General features: G+C 36.1%; 1 protein-coding gene across 1 annotated transcript; it reads right to left on the bottom strand.

Moving 5' to 3' along the window:
* Window positions 1–7,702: 7,702 nt before the first annotated feature.
* LOC122916878 (olfactory receptor 13C7-like) lies at window positions 7,703–8,674 on the bottom strand. The gene has a single exon (XM_044264267.1). The coding sequence runs from the start codon at window positions 8,663–8,665 to the stop codon at window positions 7,703–7,705; it is 963 nt and encodes a 320-aa protein (XP_044120202.1). The 5' UTR covers window positions 8,666–8,674.
* Between the last annotated feature and the right edge of the window lie 4,433 nt (window positions 8,675–13,107).

Genomic DNA, 13,107 nt, shown 5'->3' with positions numbered 1-13,107 from the left:
ATAGCAACTTCTTACTAGACATATCTCCGGAGGCAAGGGAAACAAAAGCAAAAATGAACTACTGGGGCTTCATCAAAATAAAAAGCTTCTGTACAGTGAAGAAACAATTAACAAAACTGAGGCAAACTATGGAATGCAAGAAGATATTTGCAAATGACATGTGATAAAGGGTTGGTATCCAAAATATATAAAGAACTTATCAAACTCAAGGCCCAAAACACAAATAATCGAGTTAATAAATGAGAAGAAGACATGAACAGACATTTTTCCAAAGAAGACGTCCAGATGGCTAACAGACACATGAAAAGATACACAACATCACTCATCCTCAAGGAAATACAAATCAAAACCATAATGAGATAAAACCTCACACCAGTCAAAATGGCTACAATCAACAACACAAGAAACAACAGGTGTTGGCAAGAATGTAAAGAAAGGAGAACCCTCTTACACTGTTGGTGGGAATGCAAACTGGTGCAGCCAATGTGGAAAACAGTATGGAGATTCCTCAAAGAAGTTAAAAATAGAACTACCCTATCATCCAACCATTGCACTATCAGGTATTTATCCAAAGGGTACATAGATACTTCGAAAGGGCACCTGCACCCAGTGTTTATAGCTGCATTATCAACAATAGCCAAATTATGGAAACAGCCCAAATATCAGCTAATTAATGGATAAAGAAGATGTGGTACACACACACAAAATGGAGTATTACTTGGCCATCAAAAGAATGAAATCTTTCCATTTGCAATGACATGGATAGAGCTAAAGTGTATTGTGCTACATGAAACAGGTCAGTCAGAGAAAGACAAATATGATTTCCCTCATATATGAAATTTAAGAAACAAAAAAGATGAACATATTGGAAGGGGAGAAGAGAGAGAGGGAAATAAACTATATAAGACTCTTTTTGTAAACATAGAATGCGTTATTTGTTTCAGGGGTACAGGTCTGTGATTCATCAGTCTTACGCAATTCATAATGCTCACCATAGCACATACCCTCCACCAATGTCCATCACCCAGCCATCCCATCCCTCCTACCCCTCTCCACTTAGGCAACCCTCAGTTTGTATAAGACTCTTAATGATAGAGAACAAACTGAGGGTTGGTGGAGGGAGGTGGGTGGGGGTGGGCTCAATGGGTGATGGACATTAAGGAGGGCATTGTGATGAGCACTGGGTGTTATATGCAAGTGATTAATCACTAAATTTTATACCGGAAACCAATATTACACTATACATTAATGAACTAGAATTTAAATAAAATTTTGGGGAAAAAAAGAAACAATATAAATATGATCAGAGAATGCAAGAGGTGTGAACAATCTGGGCATAAAATGTGAAGGAGGAACTTCTGATTTCTGCTGCTTTCACTATGGCTGAATAAACTCCTATCAATCTCAAGCATCTCAGAGATGATAAATTTTGTACAAAATTTTTATAAAAAATCACTTTGGAGGGGAGGCTGGGTGGTTCAGTGGGTTAAAGCCTCTGCCTTCGGCTCAGGTCATGGCCCCAAGGTCCTGGAATCCAAGCCCTGCATTGGGCTCTCTGCTCAGGGGGGAGCCTGCTTCTCCCTCTCTCTCTGCCTGCCTCTCTGCCTACTTGTGATCTCTGTCAAATAAATAAAAATCTAAAAAAAAATCACTTTGGAGAAGTGATGTTTTAGTGTAAGTTTCAAAATTTTTATGCCTACTGGCTCAACTAGGCACTGTAAGGAGTGGTATAAACTCTGATAATAAACTGGCAGTCCTTCTGGACAAACCTCAGAGTTCAGGGAAAACACAGCTAGTATAAAATCAGGAGGAACTCCAGAAAGGGCAAAATACAAAAGAGGAAACATCAGATTCTCTGTAAAAATCTTGGTCCAGTTCTCTGATTGAACCCTGTGCCTTGTATGCACAGCCGAGCTAAAGATAAAAATCAAAAATCTTGAACTAAGATGTGAACTATTAACAAAAAGACTAAATTAGCAGTTTAAGTCAAACCAGGTATATTTTAAAACCAAAAAATCAAAACTATTAAGAGGAATTTAATGGGTTTCAGAGTTTCCACATTATCACATTTACAATGTCCAGGCTACAATCCAGAATTATTCAACATATAAAGAATCAGGAAGGGTGCCTGGGTGGCTCAGTGGATTAAGTCTCTGCCTTCGGCTCAGGTCATGACCTCAAGGTCCTGGGACTGAGCCCTGAGTAGGGCTCTCTGCTCAGCAGGGAGCCTGCTTCCCTTCCTGTCTCTCTGCCTGCCTCTCTGCCTACCTCTCTGCCTACCTGTGATCTCTCTCTCTTTCAAATAAATAAATAAAATCTTTTTTAAAAATGAGGAATCAGGAATGTGTGACCCACTCTCAAGATGAAAAGGCAATCTTGGGTGTCTGGGTGGCTCAACTGGTTAAGCATCTGCCTTTGGCTCAGGTCCTGATCCCAGCTTGCTGGAACCGAGCCCCGCATCAGGCTCTCTGCTCAGCAGGCAGCCTGCTTCCCTTCCTCTCTCTCTGCCTGCCTCTCTGCTTACTAGTGATCTCTCTCTCACTCTCTCTCTCTCTGTCAAATAAATAAATAAGTAAATCATTTTTTTAAAAAATGATAAAAAGGCAATCAATGGAAACTAATCCTGTGATACCCTAAAGTTTGGAATTAGCAAAAAGGGTGATAAAGCAACTACTTAAGCAATTACTTTTAACTGCTTAAATGAAATAAAAGAGAATATGCTCATTAGGAAAGAAAAGATTCCAAATTTCAATGAAGAAATAAAAACTATATGAAGAACCAAATGGAAATTCCAGAACTGAAAAGTCTAATAGCAGAAATTTTAAAATCCACTGAAAAGTTTCAACAATAGAATAAAAGTGATAAAGAATCAACACCTGGAGAAAAAAAAAATGTAACTGGTATACAAGAAAGAAAGAAAGGAAATAATAAATCAATTAAATATCAAACAGGCAAAATCTTTAACAAAATATTAGCAAACTGAGTTCAACCATACATTAAAAGAATAATATACCATATATACAATGGAATATTATGCTTCCATCAGAAATGATGAATACCCAACTTTTGTATCAACATGGACAAGACTGGAGGAGACTATGCTGAGTGACATAAGTCAAGCAGATAGAGTCAATTATCATATGGTTTAACTTACTTGTGGAGTATAAGGAATAGCATAGAGGACATCAGAAGGAGAGGAGAAGGGAGTTGGGGGAAATCAGAGAGGAGACAAACCATGAGAGACTGTAGACTCTGAGAAACAAACTGAGGGTTTTGGAGAAGAGGGAGGTAAGGGGTTGGGTGAGCCTGGTGGTGGGTATCAAGGAAGGTGCATATTGCATGGAGCACTGGGTGCGGTGCATAAAGAATTAATCTCAGAACACTGAAAAAATAAAATTAAATTTAAAAAAAAGAATAATATACCATGATCAAGTGGGATTTATTCCGGTAATGCAAGTATAGCTTAACACTCACAAATCAATCATATGATACATCACATTGACAGAATGAAGGATAAATGCATGTAACCATCTCAACAGATCCATTAAAAAAACTGACAAAGTAACATTGATTCCTGATAAAAACTCTCAACCAAGTGCGTAGAGAGGGAATATACTTCAAAATAATAAAGTCCATATATGTCAAGCCCACAGCCAATATCATAATCAATGGTGAAAAGCTGAGCTTTTCTTCTAAGATCAGAAGCAAGACAAGGATGTTCAATAACCCCATTTTTATTTAACATGGTATTGGAAGTCATAGTCAGAATAACGAGCAAGAAAAAGAAATAAAAGGCTTCTAAATTGTAAAGGAGAAGTAAACTGTCTCTACTTATAGATGACATGGTATTATATATAGAAAATCCCAAAGGCTCTCCCCCCCACCAAAAAAAGTTTAAAACTAATAAATGATTTCAATAAAGTTGAAGGATGCAAAATCCATATATAAAAATCAGTTGTCTTTCTATACACTAGTAATGAATTAACAGAAAGAGAAATTAAGAATATAATTCCACTTGCAATTACATCAAAAAGAATAAAATACCTAGGAATAAACTTAACCAAGGAGGTGAGAGACCAGCACACTGAAAATTATAAGACATCAATCGAAGAAACTAAAGACACAAATAAATGGAAAAATATTCTGTGTTCATGGATTGGAAAAAATTACTAATGTTAAAATGTCCATACTACCCAAATCTACAAATTCAATGCAATCCCTACCAAAACCCCAATGGCATTTTTCATTGAAATAGGGAAAGATACCAAAAATTTATACAGAACCACAAAAGACCCCAAATAGAGCAATCCTGAGAAGGGTTTTTTTGTTGTTGTTGTTGTTGTTTAAAATCCCTTTAAAATACCATCAGTGGCACCTGGGTGGCTCAATTGGTTGAGTGTCTGACTCTTGATTTTGGCCCCAGTCATGATCTCAGAATAATGAGATCAAGCCCTGTGTGGGGCTCCACACACAACATGGGATCTACTTGAGAGTCTCTCTTTCTCCCTCTTCCCCTGCCCGTGCACTCGTTCTCTCTCAAATCTTTAAAAAAATAAAAATTTTTTAAAACCATCAAAAATATTAAAGAATAAACAGTACTGCATGGAGTACTAGGTGTTACACACAAACAATGAATCATGGAACACTACATCAAAAACTAATGATGTACTGGATGGGGACCAACATAACATAATAATAAAAAAAAGAATAAACAGAATTTATTTAGAAATAAGACTTATATACCAAAACTACAAAACTGTTAAGAGAAATTAAAGAAAACCAAAATAAATGGATAGATAAACTATGTTGATGAATTTACTTAGTATTGTTGAAATAGTTCTCCCCAAATTTATCTTTAAAATTAACATAATCCTAATCATAACTCCAGTAGCTTTTTCTGTAGAAATTGACAAATGATCATAAAGTTTATGCTAAAAGGACTTGACTTTCCCACAAACCACTTTATGATATTATATTTGTTTTATTCTATTTGTTTTGATCAAAAGATAACCTTTTGGAGGATGGAGCAATGAAAAGGTCTAGCCACAGCAATGTATATTTAAGAAAATACAAATATTGCTAGTACCTCACTAAGAAAGAAACCCTTAGAATCCACCAATTTCCCGGCCTCATAGAAATGGAGCAATATATTATATGATTATAAAAAATTAAAAAGTAAAAGTAAAAAAAAAAAAGAAATGGAGCAACAGTATTTCTGAGGAACACTACCCTGTAACAAGGGCCACAATATCACTTATCATCCAAATCAGCAAACTTTCAAAGCTGAAACAGGGTGTTATTAGCAATTATACTGGGACAAGAGACATAACTCAGACTATTGCATGCAAATCAGGTTATATGATCATGCACATATTATGTCATCAATGTAATTTAAAATAACACATTCTTATTCTTATGGTGTTACTGGCATATTTAACCACAAAAGGATGTAATATACCTTATAGCTCAGATCCTTGATCCTTGATATCATTGAAGTCCATGTTTTAGAAGACCAAGTAACCTTTCTTTATCATGTGTGTTCCACCAAGAAACCCGAAACCCAAGAGTTGATATCTGGCTCATTTTATAAATTCCAGTCTGTGGGAAAATGACACAGTTCCATCCTATACAGATGGCATCTTATTAGGCAGGACAATGTAGATCAATTTAGAAAAAACTGGACAATCTGGAAATCTCTGTCTTCATTTGAAACCACTACATTTTCTCTCTAATAAGAGCAGGAATGTGTATAGACCTATAAAAAGTAATTTATGTCATTTGTGAATATATTAGATGTGTATTTTATATGACAAAGGAAAAGGGGCTAATTATGTCCTATTGGTCCATAGCCATTGCCCCAGCTTAACACTTTTAAACCAGAAGGAGCGTGGCTGTGAGCTGAAATGGGAAGAACCCTCACTTGGACATACCATCCTAGGAAGCTTTTTTCCAAAGAAAATTACAGGAAAGCCATAGCAGTGTGGCTTTCTTCTATGAGTAAGTGTTGGAGTCTAGCAGAACTTTAAGGTACCTAACAATGTGGGAGCAGAAAGAAGCCAGTTCTGAATTCATGATATCCTTCTATTGGGTCCATCTTACTAGTCCTTCTATTTTTATTCATGGTAAAAAATACATCCTATTATTAAATAAGGCACCTAAACCCTGTCTTCCTTTGAAAATGTTCTGTGTGCTCTTTACCTGGAATGTCTGTCCCCCACTTTCCACTCGGAAAAGATTGCTTATCCTTCAGAACCAGGTAAAATGTTTATAATTCACACCTGGAAGATGTTTTTCTGTGACTTTATTGTTTTTAGAATCATCCTATATTTTAATCACAATGTATACTTGTTTTATTTCATTTTATCCCATTTCGGCCATTGCAGAACACTACTCAAAAGCAAGATGCAAAGCCTATTTGTCTTTACTTTTCCATTCCTGTATTTATCTTCCAAATCTCTAGTATGCACTACTTTCTTCCTCATTGCATTATCCTCTCTTTCTCATTGTCCTCTCTTATTTCTTTTCTACAGCTGGTCCAAGTCCTTCTATATGAAGATCAGTTTATCCCATTTAAACTACTCCAAGTCCACTCATTATTCTGTTCAGCCCAATAATATCTAACACACTATGAATGAAAAACAAAGGATCCAGCTTAGAAAGTAGGGGAAAGGGATATGCTGTGAATAGTCTTTAATAATTTTGTCTTCAAATTAAGTGTCAGTCTGTATTCCACAGGACTGTGCACTCCTTGATCATGTTTTGGGTTTTATCTCAATGTATTTAGTTTTTTTGATATTGCCAGTAGTTAGCATAATGCCTGACACAAAATTGCTATTCAGTAAATACTGGTTGCTTGAATAACTGAATGAAGGAATAAATGAATGAATAGAAAGCTCATATTCTATAGGAAATTCATATAAATGCAAAAATACCTAATTAGTGACATTCTAAACCCATTATTACTATGTTCTTAGAGAATTATGCAAACAAGTTCCTTAGAAACTAATTTTTTGAGTCATTTAACAGTAACAATGGTTTTCACTCAAAGATGCCACTGCTCATCTATCAAAACCTATTTATCATAGCCAAATCTCCCCATCAGCTGGGGTGTCGGCACAATGACTCACATTGCCCAAGACACTTGTGCACAGAAGTGTGCCTGCCAGTTTGCAGCTAAAAGGAAATCAACCCTAAAAAAATAGCTTCATTTTACCACTCTTGTCTCTCTTTGGCATATACACAGGCTAGGTACATAACATCCTAAAATGCTTACTCTTCCTTTCTATGATCAAAGGCTACCCATTAGAAATTATTTTTGTTGAGCTCTACTTTATCTTCCTAAGAAAGATAAGAGACTAGAAAACCGATGGACATAGAAGACAAGAAGTTAAGCTAGTAAAACGACATTTCCTTTCACATAAGATTACAGAACTCACTATTCCAGAGTTACACTAGAATCGGTTATCCATGAGAAGATGGATGATTTCGATGAGAACCTTTTACCCATAAATTGCTGTCCATCTCCTTAATCCAGTCATGAAGAAAAATGGTAGGCTCTACATTTCTCTCACATTTAAATATCAGGAACAGAAAAATGAGAATTTCAGGAATTAATGGTATCACCGACCCTTACATTTATTTTGGAACCTCGAGGTGAGAACTAGTCCTGCATTTAGAGTAAAGGAATTTCTTTTAAAAACATTCACATTCTCTCTGAGGAGCATTTCTGACACAGTACATTCTTCATAGCTTCCTTCACATCTTTGTTCCTCAAACTATAGATGAGGGGATTGAGCATAGGTGTCACAACTCCATAGAAGAGAGAGATGATTTTGTCTGTGACTTGTACTTTGTCTGCACCAGAAGAGTCTTTAGCCTTGGGTTTTGCATACATGAAGAGGATGGTTCCATAGAATATAATCACCACTGTTAAGTGGGCAGAGCAAGTGGAGAAGGCTTTGCGCTTCCCCTCTGCAGAAGGAATCTTCAGGATGGTGGAGAGAATGAAAACGTAGGAAACGAAAATGAAAAGTACTGGGACCACAAGAAAAATTATATTAGCAATAGCCATACTAATAATATTTATGGAGATATCAGCACAGGCCAATTTTAAGACAGCCAAGATTTCACAAGTAAAGTGATTAATGACATTATCCCCACAGAAAGGAAGCCGCATTGCAAGAGAGGTCTGCAACATAGAATTGACACCCCCTGCAATCCAGGACCCAGCAGCCATGGGCACATATGAAGTCCTGCTCATTATGATGGAGTATCTCAGAGGGTTACAGATGGCCACGTAGCGGTCAAACGCCATCATGCTTAAAAGGACACACTCTGTGGCTCCCATAGCAAAGGAGAGAAACATTTGGACTCCACATCCAGAGAAGGAAATGGTTTTCTTTGACGTTAAGAAGCTGCTGAGAAATAGGGGAATAGAAGAACTGGTATAGCAAATATCCAAGAAGGATAAGTTACTGAGGAAAAAGTACATGGGGGTGTGCAGGTGGGTGTCACAGACACTTACAATGATGATGACTCCATTTCCCAGCAGGATCACTAGGTACATACATAGGACCAGCACAAAATAAATGGCCTCAACTTCTGGATAGCCAGAAAGTCCCAAAAGGACAAATTCTGTCACAGAAGACTGATTGGTCTTTCCCATGTTAATATTTTCTTTCACTAAAATGAATTCTGTAGCAGCCAGAATACTTGTGGATCTGTTACAACAGTGTTTGCAAAAGTTATTTGTATCCTTAAGTGGCTTCCCTTATGGGTAATATAGACTTATAAATAGATGCACAGATAGCATAAGAATATGGTAAGATTCTCTAAGCTCAGTTAGAATTTTAGATCTCATGGAGACTTCAGCTCAAAAATTAAAAAAACAAAAAGTCCTTGTTAGAAAAGAGAATCAGAAAACATACAACTGGGTTAGAATTATATACCTCATTTACATTATGAATTTGAAATTATTTTGAATGCAATGTCACCATAACATTTTGATCAAACAATCCAGAACACAACTAATATGTTAGCATCAACAAAAATTACTGTTCTTCAGTTACTAAAATAAAATGGTGTATGTAAGTCCTGCTTTAATGGTTTCATCTCAGTTTCAGAATCTTGCGGCTAGAAAAACAAGCTGAAAAGATACATTTTTAGAAAAAGAAATTTGGGTTAATTTAAATCTGGGAGGAAATGTATACCTGTAACACTTTAAGAATATTAACTAGACATTACTAATGGTTGTAAAAGAAAAAGGAAACATTTTTAGATAAAATTATTGTATTTCTCAGTAAAAATTGGGGTGTCTATTGTCTTGCCTAATATATATATAATGAATTATAAGTAGATCTCAGAAAAACTCTGGTGTACATGTCTCAATCTACAAATCATAATAAAGATATAACCTAAGAAACTCAAGTGATGGGGGATTTACTCTTTTACTTGCAGGTATGAGAAAATACATACTACTTTTTCCCTGCACAGAAATCAGCTTCTGCTCAAACAGTTGCTCTCCCAATTTTTTTCTCACTGAATATTCAGAACACCCATAATAAAGAGGGATAGGTCATTCAAAATATTCTTAAGCATTACTAATACATTCTAATTATTTATATCCACACGACTAGAAGTACAGTGTTTCTAAATTAAAATGCCAGAAATGGGGGCACCTGGGTGGCTCAGTGGGTTAAGCCTCTGCCTTCAGCTCAGGTCATGATCTCAGGGTCCTGGGATCGAGCCCCACATCGGGCTCTCTTCTCAGCAGTGAGCCTGCTTCCTCCTCTCTCTGCCTGCCTCTCTGCCTACTTGTGATCTCTCTCTCTCTGTTAAATAAATAAAATCTTTTTTAAAAATGCCAGAAATGGAAATCCTACTTTTTTGTGAGATTGATCGTCTCATAAATTCCATCTTAATAAGTTCAATAATAAAACTAAAATAACTATATGCTTCTCCGTTTTCATTAACACCAAGTAGCTGTCATTGCTACAGTAAAAAACAAAACAAAATGAAATGAAACAAAAAAAAACAAACAAAACAATTAACCAGTAGAAAAACTGGACTGACTTCCAGTAAAAATAAAAATTGGGGCTCTTTACAGACACTTCCCTAGTAGAGGAGCCTTTAAAGGACCAGCCAAGAGGTTCTTGTGGCTGGACCTGGTGGCTCAGTCAGTTAAGCATCTGCCTTCAGCTCAGGTCATGATCCCAGGGTCCTGAGTCCTGCCTTGGGCTCCCTGCTCAGTGGAGAGCCTGCTTTTTCCCTCTCCTTCTGCCTGCTGCTCCCCCTGCTTGCACTCGCCACCCCCAACAAATAAAATCTTAAAAAAAAAAAAAAAAAAGACCAGCCAATGGAGAACGAAAGCAACTTAAAGTCTTTGCTGCTTTGAGGATCTTTCTAATCCCAAAAGTAATTTAAAGTTGGCATTGTGGATTGCTTAGAATTTAGGAACTCTCTAGTCCTTTTGGGATGAAGTCCCCTAGAAGCAATTAGAACAAAGTTGCTAATACCATTAAACTTAAGTGTAACTCACAAATAAAAAACCAATTCTTCTGTCTTTACACAAATTCTTTCTTTTTTAAAGATTTCATTTATTTATTTGACAGAGAGAGATCACAAGTAGGTGATGGGGGTGGGAGGAAGCAGGCTCCCTGCTGAGCAGAGAGCCAGATGCAGAGCTCAATCCCAGGACCCCGGGATCATGACCCGAGCCAAAGGCAGAGGCTTTAACCCACTGAGCCACCCAGATGCCCTACTGAAAGCAAATTTAGAACTGTTACCCAGGTAAAATGGTCAAGACATGGACGTTAGAATTGACTATGTCTGATAAAGAGATGTGGCAGTAATCTGTGATGCTTAGGTTAAAATGATATTTTGTTCTTAATAAATAAGTTATCTACCAATTCCTTTATTTTCACCTCTAAATCCTAGATTCAGAGTTGATAAACATTATTGTGGTCTCACTGCCCTCTCCAAATAGCCAGAATAATAGGCACAGTCATTTTAATTTTGCTCACTCATGCTCTCTATTCAAATACATACACAATACTCCAAACTTAACCAATCTCTTTTTCAGCGTATCTATACTGGTAGGACACAACATGGAAGAGACCATATCAACAATTTCCATTATATGAGCAGACCATACTTTACTTATGAACAGGAAAAGAAGTTCCAACTTGAGGTGGATACTTATTATGACATTTTCTTTGACTATCTTTTGAAATCAATATAAATATATGAAGAATTCAATCATTTTACATGAATGTTATAAAATACTCTTCCAGCATGGAAATGACTGAAATCCCTGTGATTAGTCTTTTTAAAAAGAGAATAAAATTTGACAACAAAACTCTTGTCAGTGAACAACATTTTTTAAAAGTCATTGAGTAAAAGATGCATGGTAATACTGGGTATGAAACATGTAACAACTCAAATAAGGAACTCAGTAAATGGGACACAGTACAATGTATATTATGACTCTATAATGGGTCCTAAAATAAGCTTTAAGTACTTTCAAACAATTTAAATCATTCAGAGAATGTTTTCTGGCCATATAAAATTAAACCAGGAAATTTTTTAAAAAGAAAATAAAACTTTTAAAAAAATCTCCAAATGTTAGAAAATTACATAATGCACTCCTAGTGACATAAGTATGAGAAAGAAATCACAACAAAAAATAAAACTGTTTTGAACTGAAATCTTTGGGATGCAGCAAAGGTGGTCCTGTGAGGAAAGTATGTAGTAATACAAGCCTTTCTCAAGTAACAAGACAGGTTTCAAATACATAACCTAACCCTAAACCTAAAGGAGTCTGAAAAATAATAGCAAATAAGGCCTGAACCCAATAGAAGAAGAGAAATAATAAAGATCAGGCAGAAATCAATGAAATAGAAAACAAATAAATAGTAGAACAGATCAATGAAACTAGGAGCTGACTCTCTGAGAGAATTAAGATTGATAAAGCCCTGGCCAGACTTATCAAAGAGAAAAGATAAAGGACCCAAATCAATAAAATCATGAATGAAAGAGGAGAGATCACAACCAACACCAAAGAAATACAAACAAGTATAAGAAAATATTATGAGCAACTATATGCCAGCAAATTAGACAATCTGGAAGAGATGGATACATCCCTAGAGAAATATAAACTACCAAAACTGAAACAAGAAGAAATAGAAGAACCTGAACAGACCTATAACCATTAAGGAAATTGAAGCAATAATCAAAATCTTCCCCCAAAATAAGAGCTCAGGGCCAGATGGCTTCCCAGGGGAATTCTACCAAACATTTAAAGAAGAATTAACACCTATTCCTCTGAAGCTGTTCCAAAAAATAGAAAAATAGAAATGGAAGGAAAACTTCCAAACTCATTTTATGAGACAAGCATTACCTAGATCCAAAAACCAAACAAAGACCCCGTCAAAAAGGAGAACTATAGACCAATACCCCTGACGAACATGGATACAAAAATTCTCACCAAAATACTAGCAAATAGGATCCAACTGAATTAAAGAATTATTTAATTCTTTTAATGGCCAAATGGGATTTATTCCTGGGCTATAAGGCTGGTTCAACATCCGCAAATTAATCAGTGTGATACAATACACTAATAAAAGAAAGAAGACCATATGATACTCTCAATAGATGCAGAAAAAGCATTTGACAAAGTACAGCATCCCTTCTTGATCAAAACGCTTCACAGTGTAGAGATAGAGGGTACATGCCACAATATCATAAAAGCCATCTATGAAAAACCCACTGCAAATATCATTCTCAATGGGGGAAAACTGAGAGCTTTCCCCCAAAGGTCAAGAACACAGCAAGGACGTCCACTATCACCACTGCTATTCAATACAGTACTAGAAATCCTAACCTCAGCAATCAAACAACAAAAAGAAATTAAAGGCATCCAAATCAGAAAAGAAGTCAAACTCTCACTCTTTGCACATGATATGATGCTTTATGTGGTAAACCCAAAAGACTCCACCCTATAACTGCTAGATCTCATAAAGAATTCAGTAAAGTGTCAGGATATAATATCAATGCACAGAAATCAGTGGCATTTCTATAAAATAACAATGAGGAAAAGAAAGAAATTAA

Source organism: Neovison vison, chromosome 9 (assembly GCF_020171115.1).
Source record: "Neovison vison isolate M4711 chromosome 9, ASM_NN_V1, whole genome shotgun sequence".
Classification (NCBI taxonomy): domain Eukaryota; kingdom Metazoa; phylum Chordata; class Mammalia; order Carnivora; family Mustelidae; genus Neogale; species Neogale vison.
Note: the sequence above shows the minus strand (reverse complement) of the source record. Positions and strands in the feature narration are given on the sequence as shown.

Coding starts and splice junctions, on each gene's coding strand:
- LOC122916878 (XM_044264267.1), bottom strand. CDS start 8,665: ATGGGAAAGACCAATCAGTCTTCTGTGACAGAATTTGTCCTTTTGGGA.